We start from the raw sequence: 18,939 nt of genomic DNA on the forward strand, positions 1-18,939 counted from the left end.
CCATTGGAATACCTCAGTGTCCCAGATTTATCAGTCCCCTCACCATTCTTCACCCCAAGCTCTTGATTGAGCCTATTAGTTTTTATTTATTTTTTTGCTTCATAAGCATATAGCTTCATAATGTATTTTTAAAGTGGTTTTAATACCATTGTCATTTAACATCTTTTTTACCTGCTGATTTTTATTCTACCGTGCTTATTCAATATCTGTTCAGCTCTTCCAAACATTTCTGTCCTATCATTCCTATCGTTCACATGCTTACAGGGATATTCGTGCTTATTTCTCTTACTCCTTTCATTACTTTTTTAGTTTAATTAGATACTCTTAGAATATGAAAATATGCAGAGAAATTAATTGTGTAATCAAAGAGGAGTAAAACTTTTATCTCTGAAACAAGTGATATTACTGCCACCTTGCATCCCTGTCAGACCTCACACCAGCCCACCCTCACCACCTGACGACACTTGCAACACTGATTGCTCTTTCCATTACTCCATTACCATACCTGTGAGTTGATAGCATTAGAACTAATATTACCTCCATAATATTTAGTTTTAGGGTGCGTCCACACATGCTCGGAACATTTGCTCGGAACATGCTCGTAGCAAATTCACTAACAAGCTCGTAAGAGGCTTGTTAACAGTCGTGTCCACACGAGGTTGGTACCACGAGATCGCAGCATGTTGGCAGCAGTGGTGTGGATGAGGTTTTCGTGCTAGCGAACATGTTACACGTATCACACAACCTGACTGTCTGCAGTGGAGAGATGGAGTGGACGAGGGACTACACGGTAATTCTCATCAACTTATATCAGTCACACCCCGTATTATGGGATGTGACGTGCACCGATTACAAGAACCGCTGCAGCTGCCAGTATAGCGTCCTCAGTAGCTGACATTGTGGCGAACACAAAGCTGCCATGTGTGGACAGCTGTTCACCTCATCTCTGCTACAGAACAAGCTGTTGCCATGATCATTAGCTTGTTCGCGCACTCCTGTCCACACCTGTGTTACAAACATGCTATCTAACATGCTACGAACCATGTTCGCAGCAAATGTTCCGAGCATGTGTGGACGCACCTTTATACACTATTGCTTTTGCATTGCATATGTACAAAATATTGTAGTGTGAAATGCATGTGTAAACTCAAGTTACCAAGTTGTATCTTTTTTTTTTTTCTGATCCTTGGTAGATTAACTTATGCTGGACTCACACATACACGATTGTGGTGCCCCGACAGGCATGATGGTTGAAATTTGGCATCGGGGGACGAAAAAACACTATCGGGGCATCAATCGTGCGTGATCGGGGTGTTTCGGGGGTCATCAGGCAACATACGGCACATGCGGGCGTTGCGGGGAATGTCCGGGCATCGGGGCAAAAATTTTGAACCTGTTCAAATATTCAGCAGACTGGCCGGCAACTGTCAAACAGCATAGCTATCAGGGAATATCGGGGCGAAATGGGCGACAGGAGCGAACAGTACAGGGCTATCGTTGCACCATCGCCCCCTTGCAGGCCGCGAGGGGTGGCAGGGGCGGCGGGAAATGTGATGACGTATGTAGAGGGCAGCACCGGCGCTCTCGCCAACCATCACAGGCGACATGTTCACGCCAGTCTGCTCTCTCACCCCGCTCTACCACCCGTATACGGATATGCTTGCCATCAGAGAGCCTATGCAGTGAGGGAGGTGCCATTTCTGTTCGAAATCCTTGGAGACCTGTAGCCACTCTTCAGGTGTGGCGGGGAGACGGAGGAGAGTGGGTGCAAAGGCCGAAACAATGACATTGCAGGTGTCAGGAACAATGCCACATATGGTGTTATGTGCCACACGAAATGCATGCTATAGGGATTTGTAGGAGTCCCCTGTGGCAAGGTAACGCAGGGTGATGGCAACCCGTGTGCTAGGGTCGATGGGTTTCCACCATCTACTAGTCTTCCTATCGATGATTGGGGTCACGGCCTCAACGATGCTGTCAAAGAGCTCCCTGTCCATCCTGGTGTAATTCTTGTACAGGTCTGGGTTCTCCTTATACAATTCGTCCATGAGGGTGTCGTAGTGTCCATACCTCAGTCTTTTCTGGAGGTAGGGCCACACCCAGGCCCTTCGCTTCCGTGTTGGTTTGGGCTCTGGTAGTAGAAACTGGTCGATGACAAGAGCCCTCAGTAAGTGGTATCTCATACCACATACCCCCAGCATAATTAGTTCCATGCTTGTGGTGGTGTTGAGTCACTGGTGATGTGGCACTGTTGAGGGGTGGTGCTGAAGTGTTTGCCTGGTGTTGTGGTGGGCTGCCTATATATATATGTCGTGGCATGCATCGGGGCTGTCGCTCCGACATACCCGTACCATCGCTTCTTTCGCCCCAAATGCAACGATGATACGCCCCTGCTGGGCCATATGGGGCGATGCAATTTGCAAAATGAGGGTGTTGTCGGGGGTTCGTCGGGGGTTCATCGCCCCTGTTGCACCGAAACGAGCGTATCATCATTTCATGTCGGGGCGACAGTGCCACGTTAGGTGCGACACCACCCTGATCACTCCCCCGATATGCCCGATAATCGTGTCTATTCTGGCTCTCGGCCCTGTCCTGTATAATTGGGAGCAATCGTGCACTTTTTAGCCCTGATTCCAATCGTGCCTGTTGGGGCACCACAATTGTGTATGTGTGAGTCCAGTATTACAGACATGTAAAAACTTCATAGTGAAAGGTGAGAGTTGATGTAAAGGAAGGGTATGAACTGAAACAATTCACACCTTTTAGGTGTGCCTGTTCTGAACTCTGAAACGCAAGTATCACACACTCAAAATACTCATTGCATTCGTTCTCAGGGAAGTGTGGGACTCTCTACTGAAAAGATGAAACGTGTAGGTATTAATTATTAAATTTAATACTTTCACTATGAATACTGAACAGAAAAAACACTTAATGCAATCCATAACTTACCTTTTGATGTTGATTGTCACACCTCCTAATGCCACTTAAGTCTGACCCTAAACCTACAAACCGGCCAGCTGTGATTGAAAAAGTCGTCCCTGATATATTATCCAGCTTAGTTTGATAGTGTCAGCATTGACTCTTGATGTTTTGTATTATCCCTCTGCTGATCATGACAGGTACACAACTCTGTCCATCACAATACTCTAGTTTTTTGGTTGTCCATGTGATCTGTTTACAGTGTTGTTGAAATAACTAACTCCCCACTGATTCCCTCTTTCCTGGTAAGCATGCTGCTCAGCTCAGATAGCAAATCTTGTGGAGAACTGAATCTTTTGAGAGCTGCTCAGGCCATATAGTACTTCATGCTGTTATTGAAATGCATCCTTGATAATCCAATAATACGAGTAGATAATTTCTCATGTATACACAATACCTATTACTATATAAATTTCTACAAGATTGAGTGATAGCATGTAATTGCGTCTTAGTAATTGAAAACTGTCTCTCGACTACTTAATTGCTTATTCCTGGGAATGTTTTCCACATCCTTTTTTCTTAGTGGGTAATTCTAATCCTGAATGATTGCATTTTTTTTTTTTTTTTTTTTTTCCCTAATGTTCCACTTATGTAGTCTTGGTTTTCAATCTTGATCAAAGTGTTGCCATCTTTTTCATGCTTGTGCTGCAGCGTTACGTGTTGGTTGCGTCTGCATACCATCTGTACTGGACAAACCAGTGGTACCTTGGAGTACGAACGCTTTTGAGTATGAACAACTTGGATTACAAACAAAAAAATTGTGTTTTTTTTTTATTTGCATTGGAGGACGAATTTTGCTTTGGAGTGCGAACAATAACAAACGCGGTCAACAGATTGCGTGCAGCACTGCGCTATCAGCTGACTGCATGTTGGGGCACCACGCTGCTTCAGTGCCTCGAGTGTTGATTGCAGTTGTTTGGTTGTTGTTTTGTAGTGCTGGGGATAATGATATTATTTTTTTTTAGTTATTAAGATCATTGCCTAGTGGCACATGTGGTCATGAGAAATAGACAGACATATGGAAGATTCTAGAATATCTGAGGGGAAGAGAGAGTATCCAGCTCTTGAATTAAAAGCCTTAACCCTTATAGCCCGTCAGGCACAATCGTGGCTCTTACGTTAGAGCCCGTCAGGCATGATCCTGGCACTTTTCAGAAGCCACGCTCCTTTATGCCGCACAGTCTGTATATGCTTGAGGCTATCTGCCATATATCGAGGCCTGTCATTGGCCCATTGTTTTCAAAATGGTGGATACTTAGCCAATCATGTATCAGCTTTTACAAGGATATGTTTGTGTAGGTGTGAGGATGGTGAGAGCTCTTATGTCAGTATGCTGTATTTTATCATTTTTTATTTATTTCTTGGTGAGATATAAGATATACATGTATTTCCATGGATAAGTAAGCAGTTCAGAAACATATTATGATGCATGACAATATTGAAATCGTTATTTTTATCTCGTTATTGGTTTAGATAATAGTGTGTAGTGCTGGCGTGATAGAGTCGGCTGAGAAGAATGTGTTGACGCTTGTTTCTGACCGCGAAGAAGTTGAATTTTCATATTTCAGTTTGCTTACTTTCCTGATTTATTTTCCATAATGAATGCAGTATATCAAAGAAAAACTTATTGGCTTATATAAGAGTGTGTGATGCTGGTATGATGGAGTCACATAGGAGGATGTGGTGACGCCTGTTTCTGGTTACGAGAAGTTGAATTTTCATTATAGTATATATATCTGACTTATACGAATTACCCACCTCCCAAAAAAATTTTAACTCAGACTTTGTGGAGATGCAGGTTTTTATTTATTTATTTTTTTTTTTTTTTAATTTTGGGGGATTTAAGATTTTGGGATTACTATTGTATCTCCAAAATCTTCATACCCTAAATTACCAGATGGTATAGTTTATTTTATGATAATTAAATACTCTTCCCATTAGGAAGCCATTTTTAAATGTCTTGTGTGTGGTTATGTCATAGCCTGACTCATGCCCTACACAGTGCATGGCCAGGAGTCAAGTAGGGAGGTGTATCATTTTGCTCTCTAATTTTTGCCTTACAGGTATAAGTTGACGAGAATTAGAATGAGAAACATCAAAAAGAGAAGACAACTAGAAACAAACAAACAAATGTATTGTTGGGAGACAGCTGGACTTTCAATTCTGGCCTCCCTCTCCCCTCCATCATTCGTGTTATCTCCCCCAAGACCCTCCAAGACCCTGCCTCACCCCATGCCTCACTGCCAGGCTTCTCCACCATCTCTCTATATCATAAGACTGTTATGATTTTTCAAACACTTTTTTTTCTTACTGCCTTCATCATCACAACTTTACATCACATAGCTCTCACAATAACACTATTACAAAAGATTATGTTGAGACAGAGATAGAAAGCTGTACCAGACAAGCAATAAATACTTAACTATCATTATCTCACTTCAACACACTAATAATGACTCAGATAGTGTCCAGTTCAGCAGTGAAACAGCAGATTACCATGATGCTGCTGATGGCACCTTCCCAACCATCACATATTCTAGAGGAAGAGGTATCTGATATGTTATCATTCTATCATGCTCCAGGAAGTCATTATTATATGCACAGTCATTTAATGTGTTTTCATTCATTGTTTTCTTACCCATTTGGGTTATGTACATGTTTTTTCTCAACTTATAAGGGATTGGGAAAGGAAATTCCGTGTATCCGGATATTTCGCGTATCCGCCAGGGCCTTGGCTGCTAGAATCCGGATACATGGGCGATTACTGTATTACATTTTGCTTACTTTCCTGCTTTATTTTCCTAATTTTTTTTATAGTTATAGCATAATAGTAATAGTAGTATATATAGTAATAAATGCAAAAAGTAAGAAATTAGGTGAAAAATGAAATTTTTTTGGTCTTGGGAGGTGGTTTGGAACGAATTATAATTTCTTCCATAAAAATACATGTATTTTGATGCTTTGGAATAAGAACGTTTTGGAGTAAGAAAATTTTTTTGAACGGATTAAGTTCGTATTCCAAGGTACCAATGGAAGTCTTCTAACTACATCAACTTGTTTGGGAATAGGCACCTCAGTGGGCCTTTTTTTATCACACATACAAAGGGATATCAGGAAACTAGAAAGAATCCAAAGAACCACTGAAAAGTTGGTTGAACTGTATGGACAAGACCTGGTATGACTGATTAAAGATGGAGATAGACAGACAAGAGGCCACTCTAAGAAGATCAGAGGAACAATAAAAAGTTTAGTGTTCCACATAGGACAGTGGACATCTGGAACAGCTTGAGTGAAGAGATTATAACAGCGGGAAGTGTGCATGTATTTAAGGAAAAGTTGGATAGAATTACATATGGAGACAGGTCATTATGAGCTCTGCTTAATTTCCGTAATATACAACTAAGTAAATACACACACTCCATACATAGTATGTAATTTTGATTATATCATGAATATTCTCACAATGTGAAGAAGTAGGAATCAAAAGGAAGGGATGGGTAGAGAGAAAAGGGAAGTGAGGGCACAGGGGAAGAAGAAAGAATAAGATGAGGAGGATGAGACAAGAAAAAAAAGTTCTATTAGAGAGAGAGAGAGAGAGAGAGAGAGAGAGAGAGAGAGAGAGAGAGAATGAAGATGGATGTATAGCTAAAAGGTGTGAATTATCTTAGTTTATCCCCTTCCTTAAAGTCACTGCATCTCTTCACATGGAAATTTTTACATCATCAAGTTAATCCACCAGGGATCAAGAGGTGGAAGGTTGGGTAAATATAAAGACATGCACTGGCTCCATGACTTTGTAGCTTAAGTCTACATAATGATAGCATGCCTGAAATTTGATTAGAATGCTTAGATGTATATAGCTAAATGATGGAGAGCGCCATTAGATAAGCGCAGGACATGATCTTTACTGATGCACAAATACACAGGAATAAATGATTTTGCTGTGCAGTATGTAAGTGAACTGAGGTTGATCTGAGATATGACAATTTGTGGAGATATTAGTTGAATTTTTTTATTTTCATAAAAGCATCGTGGTAAGATATTGTTATGTCAGCACTGTATCTTCATTGATGTTGAAATTTTGTTAAATGAAAATTTCATTTAGAGAACTTAACTTTATGAACTGTAATTTTGGCATTATTGCAAAAACCAATATTGATGTTGCATTTCCTGTTCTTGAAAAAAATAAATAAAAAAAATAAATAAAAGATATAAGTACTTGATACTTATCTTGATCACTTGGACATGTATGCTGAGCCCTGATACATGCTCCTGCTTGCATCATTTGTAAGGAATCTCATTGAAGTATTTTATGGTTCGGGCTTGAATCTCTTCACTGATATGCTATCACAGTTTTCCAAACAAAGTGCTACAAAATCTGCACAGCCATTATCAGAGTGGATGCTGACTGTATCCACTGTTTCCCTAACTTTGTTTGACATCCTAAAGATTGCTTTGTGCAACTTCTTTTGATACAGCCACAGTGTTTCTTGTGCCACTAAGTGTTATGTTAAAGTGGTAACTTTGCTGTTGCTTCAAATAATGATTCCTCTTAGAATAACTCTTGTCCCTGTTTATTACTACTTTCTCTCTTAATTTTGAACTCATGATCAACTTCACCTTTAGATCCTTTGATTCTTTATTCATTTTGATTGCATTGATTGCTCATTTTTCATCATTATGTACATTTTCATTAGATTATTTGGAACGAATATTTTATGATGCTCATTTTTATCAATACAGATTTAGTAGAGGTATTGTAGTGAAAGATGCATGTGCTCAGTAATACTTTTTCCTGCAGATTAAGGATGTGCTGGAAGAGATGCTGGGCAACATGTGCTGCCGAGTGCAAGAGTCCGGCAGCATCACACACACGACCGCAAGCATCCTTCAGATTTACCTTCAGCATTACCGCCAATTCCAGCGAGCTGTAAAAAAAGTAGTTTTTTTTTATTTATTTCCTGAAAATAAATAACTTCTGTATATACGTATTATTGGGACTAAAGCTGTTCTCCTATTTTTTCTTTTATGTAAGAGAGAAAAATTGGCCAAGGGCAACAAAAACAATAAAACAAAAAAAGGCCATTGAGATGCTGGTCCACGAACAGGGTCAAGAGAGTTGCTTAAAGAATTGAATGAAAGTCTTGAAGTTGCCCTTTCAAAAGAGTTCAAGTCAATAGGTAGATGGAAATACAGAAGCAGAATGGAAATTCCATAGTGTATCAGAGAAAGGGATGAATGTCTGAGAGTACTGGTTAACTCTTACATTGGCCAGGTGGACAGAATAGGGGATGAGAGAAAAAGGAAATTCTTTTGCAGTGAGACCATGAGAGGAGAGGAAGCATGTAGTTAGTAAGATCAGAAGAACAATTGTCATAAAATTAGTGGTAGAAGATAGCAAGAGATTTGACATTACAGCAGTGACAAAGAGGCTGAAGATAGTCATTCAGACTAGAGGAATTAATAAGACAAAAAAACAATTTTGATTTTGCCTATATAGTAAGACAGTATGAGTGAAACCTTAATTTTTTTTTTCTAATGCAAGAGGGAAATTAGTCAAGGGCAACAAAACAAAGAAAAAAGCCCACTTAAATGCAAGTTCTGTAACAATGTAAAAAATTTACCAAAAGATAGGGATAAATGTCTTGAATTCTCCCTCTTAATAGAAGTCAAGTTATAGGAAGATGGAAATACAGAAACAGGCAGGGAGTTCCAGAGTTTACCAGAGAAAGGTATGAATGATTGAGAGTACTGATCAACTCTTGTATTAGAGAGTTGGACAGAATAGGGATGAGAGGAGACAGCCTTGTGCAATGAGACCACAGGAGGAGGGGAGGCATGCAGTTAGCAAGATCAGTAGAACAGTTAACATGAAAATAACAATAAAAGATAGAAAAAGATGCAACATTTCAACAGAGAGAAAGAAGCTGAAGACAGTCAGTCAGAGGAGGGGAGTTAATGAAACGAAAAGCTTTTCATTCCACTCTATTTAATAAAACTGTGTGCGTGGAATGCCCCAAACATGTGAAGAGTACTCCATACAAGGACAGATAAGGCCCTTGTACAGTTAGCAATTTGAGGGGCAATAAAAACTGGCGGAGACACCTCAGAACGCCTTACTTTGTGGAAGCAAGAGATGAAATGTGAAGTTTCTAGTAAAGATTATGAATAAAGGATAGTCTGAGGATATTCAGTGTAGAAGAGGGAACCCACACATACATGCGAAAAAATACTCCATACGTGGGTGGATAAGGCCCCTATACAGATGTAACAGTTGGGCAGATGAGAACAACTGGTGGAAACGCCTCAGAATGTCTAACTTTATAGAAACTGTTTTAGAAAGAGATGAGATGTGAGGTTTCCAGTTTAGGTTATAAGTACAGGACAGACTGAGGATATTAATGTAGAAGATGGGAACAGCTGAGTGTCATTGAAGAAGAGAGGATAGTTGTCTGGAAGGTTGTGTCAAGTTGATAGATGGAGGAATTGAGTTTTTGAGGCATTAAACACTACTAAGTTTTCTCTACCCCAATAAGAAATTTTAGGGGATCAGAAGTCAAGCATTTTGTGGTGTCCCTGTGTGATCTTTACTTGAAGGATTGGTCATCTCTGAAAAGATGTGGAAAAGTGTATGGTGGTATCATCAGTGTAGGAATGGATATGACATGAAGTTTGGTTTAGAAGGTCATTGATGAATAATAGGAAGAGAGTGAGTGACAGGACAGATCCTTGAGGAACACTGTTATTAATAGATTTAGGAGACAGACTGTGGCTGTCTACCACAGCAGCAATAGAATGGTCGGAAAGGAAACTTGAGATGAAGTTGCATAAAGAAGTATAGAAGCCTTAGGAGAAATGTACTTACCTATAAAAACTTTGATATTTCATTGATCCTCACAGATACGTAGCTTTTCTATAATTTGCATTCTAACATTATTGTAAAAACTAGATCAATGAAAATTATGTTTTTCACTATTTATTGCTGATAAATGGCTTTTCAATAAGCTTACTTTTTGCATTGCCCATGATTAACTCAATCTTTGGACATAGTGACCACCAGACAGTCTCCCTTAGTATCACTCACCATCCTTATAAAAGTCATATATTTCTTGAATTTCCAGCTTAAATTTAGCATAATGAAATACTAATATATATCAATTAGTCAGGAAGATGGGTATATACTCTTCATTTCTTGTTTATATAAATTTACTTGCTCTACACTGGAAAATTGCATCTCTTTCTATCTTCTATCACAATTTTCATACCAGGTGCTCTTTACTAATTGTATGCCTTTCCTTCTCTCATGGGCTCACTTGACAGGGCATTCTTCTTCCTCTCACTCCTATTCTGTTTAACTCCCTAATGAAAGATTTAACCAGTAATCTCAGTCATTCATAACTTTCTCTGGTAAACTCTGGAATGCCCTACCTGCTTCTGTATTTCCAACTTCAATACTTAAGAGAGAGGTTCCAAGACATTTATCTTTTTTTTCTCCTAACTCCCTCAGACCTGTTTGGGGACTGGCAACTAGATGGACTTTTTCTATTTCTATTTATTTATTTATTTATTTATTTATTTAAAATTTTTTTTGCTCCTTATGTTGCCCTTGGCCAGTTTTCTCTTTTACATGAAAATAAAAATTATAGTTTAAACATAGAGATTAATATATATATCATACTGACATGTATTCCACCACATGTGTGTATTCTGTTGATAATTATAATGAATATGTAAAATAGCAGTAGAAGGAAGTAACAGAATTGTTTTATAACAGGTGTCCAAGAAGCACAAAGACTTTGAAATGTTCAGCAAAATTGGTTTAGAAGAGCTTCAAGCCAAGTATAAACCTTTACATCCAGCCCTGAAAAGTCAAGAGTCCCTGAAATTGTATTATCGTAAGTTAGCACAAGCTCTCCTGCTACACTATCTGCCTGTTGAGGTGACACGTTGTGACCTCATTCTGATCTCACTGAGAGACCTCTTTGCTCAAAATGTTTTGCGGGCCTTTGTGGACCTTCTTTGTGATACTCAGTGGCTTAATAGTACGCTGACTGAAATTCTCTCAGGAGGGATGGAAGATGTACAAAACAGAAATGGCCAGCATAAAAGAAGCTCACCAAGAGAAGAAAATATAAAAATACCCAAGTCTTTAGAGGGGCTAACAAGTGCTCCACAAGTGATCAGTGATGAGAGGGCATTGCATACTGGTCTTCCCTCCATTGAAGAGGAAACACTCTCTGAATTGCAACAATTGAATCCTGCAAGATCTCAATCTACTCAACTCAGTGAAGGGTCTTCAAATTCTTTGGATAATAAAGATGATGAAAAAAAGTTTGAAAATGCTGAAGAACTAGTAGAATATGTTAGGAGTTCTAGCCTTGAGAAGAAAGAAAGCAGTGAGGAAGAAGATTATAAAACAGTCTCCTCAGCCTTGGGCACACTAATCTCTACAACTGCTGGGCCGCTGCTACCTGACTCGTCGTCTCCTCCTTACCAGCCTCTTGTTAGCAAGATGTGGGAGAGTCCTATAGAAGATAAGTGCTTTGTTGACATTCCTCCTGTGAAAAAGAAGAAAAATCCCTTTTCTCGCAATGTAGTAGAGGGGATGAAGGAAGAAGACTACAAGATGCTCTGCTGTTCCACCACAACTAGTGATAAGAATGTAAAGGAAGTATCTAGTCCATCATCCATTGCTGAAAACTCCTTAGTGCCAAAGATAAGTGAAATAAGTCAGAAGGGCAGCATTGAGATAAAAATTGAAGACAGTGAAGCTACTATTAAGGGACCTGATGGAAAAACTCTAGTACCAAATATGAGAGACATTCCTCGCAGTAAGAGCTGTGGAAATCTTATCGATAATGGTGAAGAAAGTGCAACTTTGGGTGTTGAAACAAAAACATTGCATTCATCACTGGGAGAATTAGACCATGTAGAAACTAAGGAAATTAGAGATACTGAAAGAAAGGAATCCATTGAAAATAATAATGATGATGTTGCTAATAGAAAAGAAAAGGGTCACTTGATTAAGATGCTTTCATTTGATAAGAATGATGGAATTGATGAGGTTTCCCTAGAAAATGAGAAGCTAACTTCCAAAGAGTGTGACTCAGAAAAGATGAATCAAAGTGAATGCTTAAAAGTGTTGCAAGCCAAGGATGATGCTTCTCGTTTGTCCACGACTCCAGATCAGAGCCAGTCTTCTCACACAGCACCCACAGTGACACCTACCAAGGAGAGTGATCCCCCAGGAACCTTAGAAATTCCTGACTCTCCTCCACTGGGTAATGCTGGATTTGGATGGGAAAATCCTGACCTTTCACCCATTTATGAAGAAAGTGAGGACTTAGCTTCATCAATAGCTAAACTTAGGTATGATCTGCATGAGTTAACATTGAATGCATTTTCATGTTAAGTATGATATGTATTTTCTCAAAATTTCATCTCTTAATTTGCATCTTGAGCAGTTGTGATCAGTACAGTAACAACATTGGGTCTCATTAACATTTTTAAGCTTTTACTGATTTAAACTAACTAACATTACAGGCTGTAAAGAAATTAACTTTGGCATGAACTTTCAGTACTAGAATTCAGTCAATGTTTGATAGGTAATTGTTTTTGTGCATTTAATAGTAAAAGAGAAAAACAATCATCCACAACTTCAGATCCCTCCTAAGTGAAAGGGAGAGTCAGCACAGCCTTGGAAGCTTGAGTTCATATGGCTCCAGTGAGAGTGAGCCCAAGTCTGCTCAGTCTGACCCCGGGCGCTACAACCTGGAGAAGTCCCGCTTCACCTTCACACACAAAGACAGCTCTGGATCTTTAGGTCTGTCTTGGTGAAGGGTTTGCAGAGTGAAGTTTATGGTGTATGGCGTATGGCTGTGTTTTAGACTATCCTTATCTTAGCCTTTAACATTGCTCATGGGAAGATGGGGTGTGAAGGGCCTGAGCTCAGAACACAGTAACAGCAGTCAGCAAGAATTTATAACTCTTTCTATAGATTGTGCAAGACTGTCAGTGTTGGCGTTGTTCAGTGCTTTAGTAAGGCTTAGTCGCATAGCATCTTGTAACAAAGTGTTGGTTAACATTAACTGGAGTACTGAAGTGATATGCATAAGTTTCTTCAACAAATGGGAAGCTCTTGATTTGTCACTATAGCATCTTGTAACAAAGTGTTGGTTAACATTAACTGGAGTACTGAAGTGATATGCATAAGTTTCTTCAACAAATGGGAAGCTCTTGATTCGTCACTTCCTGTGTTTACTAGATGGTTTCTCAGAAGTTCATCCCATTTCTTTTTAGTCTACCCAGTGGTGTTGCAGCTTTCACTTTTCAATGCCTAACATATTTAATATTTAATTCAGTTAGTCTATCCATTCTATCCACATTACTGAACCAGAGTAATATTATTCCTCCTACTGATTTGTGAATGCTTGCAACCTCAAGTGTTGTATGTATGAAGTATTGTTTGCATGCTTAGCCATCCATCTCTGACGTTAATATTTTACTTCATCATGTATACCTTATGCTTGGTTAAATTGAAATAATTTATGTGAGAGAACTTTGCTGAATTAATTGCTTTTAAAATTTTATTGTTTCACTCTATATCACTTGTTTATGGAGAGAAATCATGCCAAACTTCATCAGATTAATAATTGTAACTTATTTTTGTATTTTGCAAGCTCTGATTCTCATATAAATGTGAAACTCAGAGTAAACTATAAACTTCTTTAAGTATTTATAAATTTATTTATGAAGTAGTATATTAAAGAGGCATTAATTTCAGCAGCTTCAGTAAAATCAGTCTCAAGTTTGGAGTCTTGTGGAAATGGCATTGCAGATGAAGAACTTTTAGAAGCTGCAGAAATTCCTCTTGATGGGCGTGTGTTTCTAAGTGTGTGTGTCCCCTCAACGGAGGTGCATACAGAGCCTGGAGGGACACAGTATACACTCTACACAATTCAGGTGAGGATAAGTGATTCTTTGACATGAGGGAAAATTGTGAAGTACTATTTTCTTCATGCTTCTGTTGTGAGTGTAAGGGATGGCTAACATATAAATAATAAAGAGATAGTTTTAAAGAAGTATAAAACCTATTTCCTGAATGTTTATAACTCTTGAAAACATTCTCCTTCATATAAGATGATACATACAATGAAAGACTATGGTGATATATGAGGAGTCTCGTGCTGAAGTAGCGTAACCGCCACCATGACTGTTTTTGAGTTAGTACCAGTTCCCAGTAGATGGCAGTCTCGTACGCCACGTGACAAAAAAAACACCCGATAGCCACCTCTATGACCCCAAGGCAGAGGGTTTAGAGTCAGGTACCAACACCCAATAAGTGTGTGGAGGAGGTCTGAAATTCCAGAGTTGAAGTAGCTTATGAGCCACTGCGAGCTAGCCAATGGGAGCGCGGGTTGCGGGAAAGCCACTGCTCAGCCAGTCATAGCCACGTTACCATCCCGCTTCTTCAGTCAAGTGGCGCCATTCTTACAACACGTGTTGCATCTTCCTGGGAACTCTCCCTGTTTTCAGCCATTTTTCTTATGGATTTACCTGCCAAAATGAGTGACCAGAGTGGAGGGGAAGTGTCAGTGCTTAAGGCGAGTAAGCGTAGACGACCGGAGACGTGGAAAAAAAACATGAGGAAGGCGAAGAGAAACCGAGGTGAGGAGTATGTGAGTCAGGAAGTCAGGAAGGGAAGGTTGTGGCGGCACGAAAGGTTGACCCAGATTGTAAGTGCAAAAATAAGTGTTTTGCCAAGGTTGGTGCTGATAATATTAAGTGATATTTGATGCCTTTTGGGCCATGGACAGTCATGATTATTAATAGATTTTTAAAGATTTGGTAATTTTTCACACCCTAACATGTAATTTCTAGTATTATCCACCATTTTTTCATTAAAAAGTATATAATGGAAGTTTCTAACAGTTAATTCCTCCCTGGTTTGACACCATTTCTATTGATGGTTGATGTTTCAAGGGATTTTTTTATTGTGAAAATGGCATTTTTTTTTATCCCAATACCCATTTCATGTGAAAACTGGTTTTAAAAGCTTTCCATTGGTGTATAATACATTACGTTTTCATCCATTTTTGACCGCGTTATCATTGTCTAACTTTAAGGGCGTTTTTCTCAAAACTATGTTAGTGACAGTTACGCCCCTTCAGCACGAGACGCCTCATATGATGGGAGATATGAGTACTATCAATGTGTCTTACTCAAGTTTCTTTTTGTGATAGTGGATTTCATCCGAGACCATGATGAAGATGTTGTATTTGGTGTTGCATCTTATTTTCTCTACATTGTTATACTTTAAAAATCTGAATACCATAGAATTTACTGAGAAATTAGGTTTCTTTCTCTGTCTGTCTTCAGTTTCTCATTTTTAAAGGTTTGCATTAGAAAGAAAATAACCATCCAATATTGGTGATTTTTTTCAGTATGATGCCATCTATTTGTGTGAGACTCCAACCATCACCGAGGAAGGCGGAGAGGAAGGCTCCAGTGACCCACCACCAGTGTCTGAGCCTCGCATGGTGCTGCAGACAAACTGTGTCAAGAGAAGGTGGGAATCTAAGAGTCTGAAAAGTGCACAACTTTCCTAAACTATGATATAATTTTATCCTCATTTACTTGTGGCAAAAGCCAAGGATAAGTGATTTACAAGAGAATGTGTCAAGAGAAGGTGGGAATCTAAGAGTCTGAAAAGTGCACAAATTTCCTAAACTATGATATAATTTTATCCTCATTTACTTGTGGCAAAAGCCAAGGATAAGAGATTTACAAGAGAATGTGTTTCCCTTTTTTTTTCATCATTTTCAAAGGCATGGGTGCAGATCTATTATATTTCAAGTGTATTTTTTACAATCTTTGTATTACGACAAATAATAGTCAGTTATTTGCTGAATGGAAATGGAAGCAAATCCACACAGACACACAATAAAGCACAAAGTTCTGTAATGTTTAGGATATGAGAAAGATTTAGAAGTTACAGTTAGCTCCAATATTTATCTAAGAAAACAATGCATGAAGGCTTGAAGTAAGGCAAATAGGAAACTAGGATTAACTTTTTTTGGAAAAAAAATATTAAAGTTATATTTTGCGCTGGTCACACTGCATCTAGATTATGCTGTACATTTTTACTCCCCACATTATTGAAAGGATATACAGTAAATGCTGCTTACATCAAACCTGAATAAGCTGGATGTCAGATAAGTTGGAGACTTTTTTTTTTAATAAATTTTTTTAACATTCTATTCTGAGTACACTGGTAGGCATTTCTTTTCTTTCTGTGGTGCTTGTACTGTATGATAATTTCTGGTGTTTCACCATTCCTGTGCCACCCTGCCTATGCCACTCTCACGGAACCAAGTTTATTTTATTAATTTACTTTTTTATGGTACCATTAATTTAGGTTACCATAAAATGAACATTTTCTCTCATTTGTCATCTTCAAAAAATGGCCAAGAGAAGGCAAATTATAATTTTTTCACAAAAATTTTTATGGGTTTATTTCTTAATGTATGCACCTGTTATGAAGAGTCACTTATCATCATTATTAATTCTGTAGAGGAGAGAGAGAGAGAGAGAGAGAGAGAGAGAGAGAGAGAGAGAGAGAGAGAGAGAGAGAGGGACAGTGGAACCATGCGGGCTTTGGGGTCCTAGGGGTCTCCAAGCGCACAGGTTTGAATCCTGTCCACGGTCCAAGTGTAGGTTGGGCTTCCTCACTTGGGGCAATGGTTTCCTAGCGGGTGGGCTTTGAGATAGGAGGTGCCCCAAAAAAGTAGTCCCTTTAGCCCATAAATTTCTGTGAAATGCACACATGGTATAAAAGAGAGAGAGAGAGAGAGAGAGAGAGAGAGAGAGAGAGAGCTGCCTTTGAGTGAAGTATCTCCCCACCCCTACCCAGCCCTGGTACAGCGCTGACAGCCATTTTCTCTTGGCTGGAGTGAAGAGGTTAATGCTTCAAATGTTTTCTCTACAGATTTCGTGAATTTCACACTCTTCACGATGCTTTAGAAGGTGACGCCAAACTACGAGCAGCAATGAAAGGGGTTAAGGGTCCCAACAAGTGGCTCAATCTACCCTTCAGTAAACTAGACTCTGCCACAATTGCTACTCGTAAACAGTTCCTAGAAAAATATCTTCAGGTATATATGTGTGAAAGTTAGTCAAAGAAGATTGTACTTGTGAAAATATTGTTATTAGGAAACATGTCATGACCATATCACATCTTACCCACACATGCCTTTGAACCACCAGTCTGTCATCCAGCGGCCTGAGGTGAATATATCAACGCCTGTCAAGGAATTCTTGGCCTATGGTTCTGATGCTTCAGTTTCTTTTGTCAAGAAACCTTTAGAGTTGCATGTTCCTCGCCTAGACAAGGTAAGTCATTATACCACTGGAGGAATAACTAGTGTAAATGATGCATTTTGCCAACACACATAGATGATTACCATATTTGATGGCATACAGGATGCACCTTTTCCCAAAATCTTGGCTGAAAAAATCGCCCTGTGTCTAATATGTGAAGTTAAGACTTCCCGTATGCTTTATTCTCACTAACCTGGCTCATGATCTTTACCTCTATCTGCCCTAATTGTTTTTATCTTATGGCTGGTATTGTTATTATTACTTTAAAAACTAATTTTTATAAAAATGAAAGCAATCTAACCTGTGAGGATGATGCATGTCTATAAATATCAGCTGATTGAAATCCTGACTCGATGCCATCTGGCAGTGAGTAGTAACAGCAAGTTCTTGATCACAAAATTGATAGTGAAGGAAAAGAAGAAAATAGCTATAAAGTTGCTTGGGAAAAAAAGGAAAAAATAAATAAACCAGGAACAACTAAAAAAACGACACGAGGGTGGCTGTTGCAAAGGCTATCCTCCGACTCTACATCCAATCCGATTGAATCATAACAAATCATATCAACACTCACTGTTATGGCAGCAGGAAGAAAAAGATTGAGCTACACAATCTCCTACAAACTACAAGTGGTACATTATGCCAAGGAGCATGACAATAGAGTAGCAGCAAGGGCTTTTGAGCCATGGGCTGTGGTATAACGGATATTGCCCGAAGTGTAATGGTGGCAACACTGCTTGATGTAAACAAACCATCAGCTGGGCCACCACGTCCACCTGCCACCCTCCACCATCAAAATAATTTTTTTATGTGATTTTGTTTGCTTGTGATCTTTTTTGTAACACATTACTCACTTTAATGCTCCTCCACCCAAAAAATCCAATTTCCCACAGATGCCCCAAGATCATTGGGAATGAGAGGTAGGCATAAGTTGGAGTTCAAAAACAATCATAACTTGAAAAATTTTCATTTGTGATTGAAGTGACTTATACCACCAATCATTTCACCACATTTCTCACCAGAAAAACATAAGCCATACACCAGATTCCATTGTAGGTGAAACTGCAAATTGACCCTGTTTTCTGCTTGTATAAGATGCTGTTAGATTGCTTTAACAGTACATACTTGAATACACTAAAAACTTTGTTTCCTGAATTTGACCTGAAATCAGGGTGCATCTTATATATGCCTGTATGTCTTATATGCCATTAGGTATGGTAATTTGCATGTTCCTAAAGTGCACCGAACAACATCTTTGTAAACTTTACATGTTTCAGCATAGAATCTGTGCCACTTTCAAGGATCTGGGATAAAAGAAAGCTAAGAAACTGGAAAGAAAAGTAAAGAAATATACATATACATGTACGTATATGATTAATCTATATAGAGACAACATACTTTGCATTGCATTGCCACGGCTATGATGTGTACCCTTACCAGGCCTGAAAAGAGTAGGTATGACACATGTTTGCTGACTGGAGACAGTAGCGGGTGGCACCGGCCGCACACTTGCCTGAGTCACTCAGTCTTGCTGATACTCACGGCTAGTGAAGGTGTGATGACGCTACTTGTCATTGTTGCTTT

The 18,939-nt window shown here is 39.1% G+C and overlaps 1 protein-coding gene and 1 long non-coding RNA gene across 7 annotated transcripts in view; one reads left to right on the plus strand and one right to left on the minus strand.

Moving 5' to 3' along the window:
* The window catches only part of LOC123499655, a 42,523-nt gene that overhangs the window by 17,505 nt on the left and 6,079 nt on the right, over window positions 1-18,939 (plus strand). For 5 of the 6 annotated variants that reach the window (XM_045247996.1, XM_045247997.1, XM_045247998.1 and 2 more), the window contains 7 exons: window positions 7,781-7,918; window positions 10,754-12,348; window positions 12,642-12,802; window positions 13,763-13,941; window positions 15,423-15,547; window positions 16,967-17,132; window positions 17,245-17,370. In XM_045247996.1, coding sequence (XP_045103931.1) covers window positions 7,781-7,918; window positions 10,754-12,348; window positions 12,642-12,802; window positions 13,763-13,941; window positions 15,423-15,547; window positions 16,967-17,132; window positions 17,245-17,370 — 2,490 coding nt within the window. The remainder of the gene's footprint in view (window positions 1-7,780; window positions 7,919-10,753; window positions 12,349-12,641; window positions 12,803-13,762; window positions 13,942-15,422; window positions 15,548-16,966; window positions 17,133-17,244; window positions 17,371-18,939) is intronic. The other variant, XM_045248001.1, reaches the window with a different exon arrangement.
* LOC123499657 overlaps window positions 3,546-18,939 on the minus strand; it is a 29,046-nt gene continuing 13,652 nt past the window's right edge. The window contains exons 2-3 of the long non-coding RNA XR_006673060.1: window positions 7,769-7,907; window positions 3,546-3,915 (exon numbers count right to left, since the gene is read on the minus strand). This is a non-coding gene — a long non-coding RNA (uncharacterized LOC123499657). The remainder of the gene's footprint in view (window positions 3,916-7,768; window positions 7,908-18,939) is intronic.

Source organism: Portunus trituberculatus, chromosome 50, assembly GCF_017591435.1.
Source record: "Portunus trituberculatus isolate SZX2019 chromosome 50, ASM1759143v1, whole genome shotgun sequence".
Classification (NCBI taxonomy): Eukaryota; Metazoa; Arthropoda; class Malacostraca; order Decapoda; family Portunidae; genus Portunus; species Portunus trituberculatus.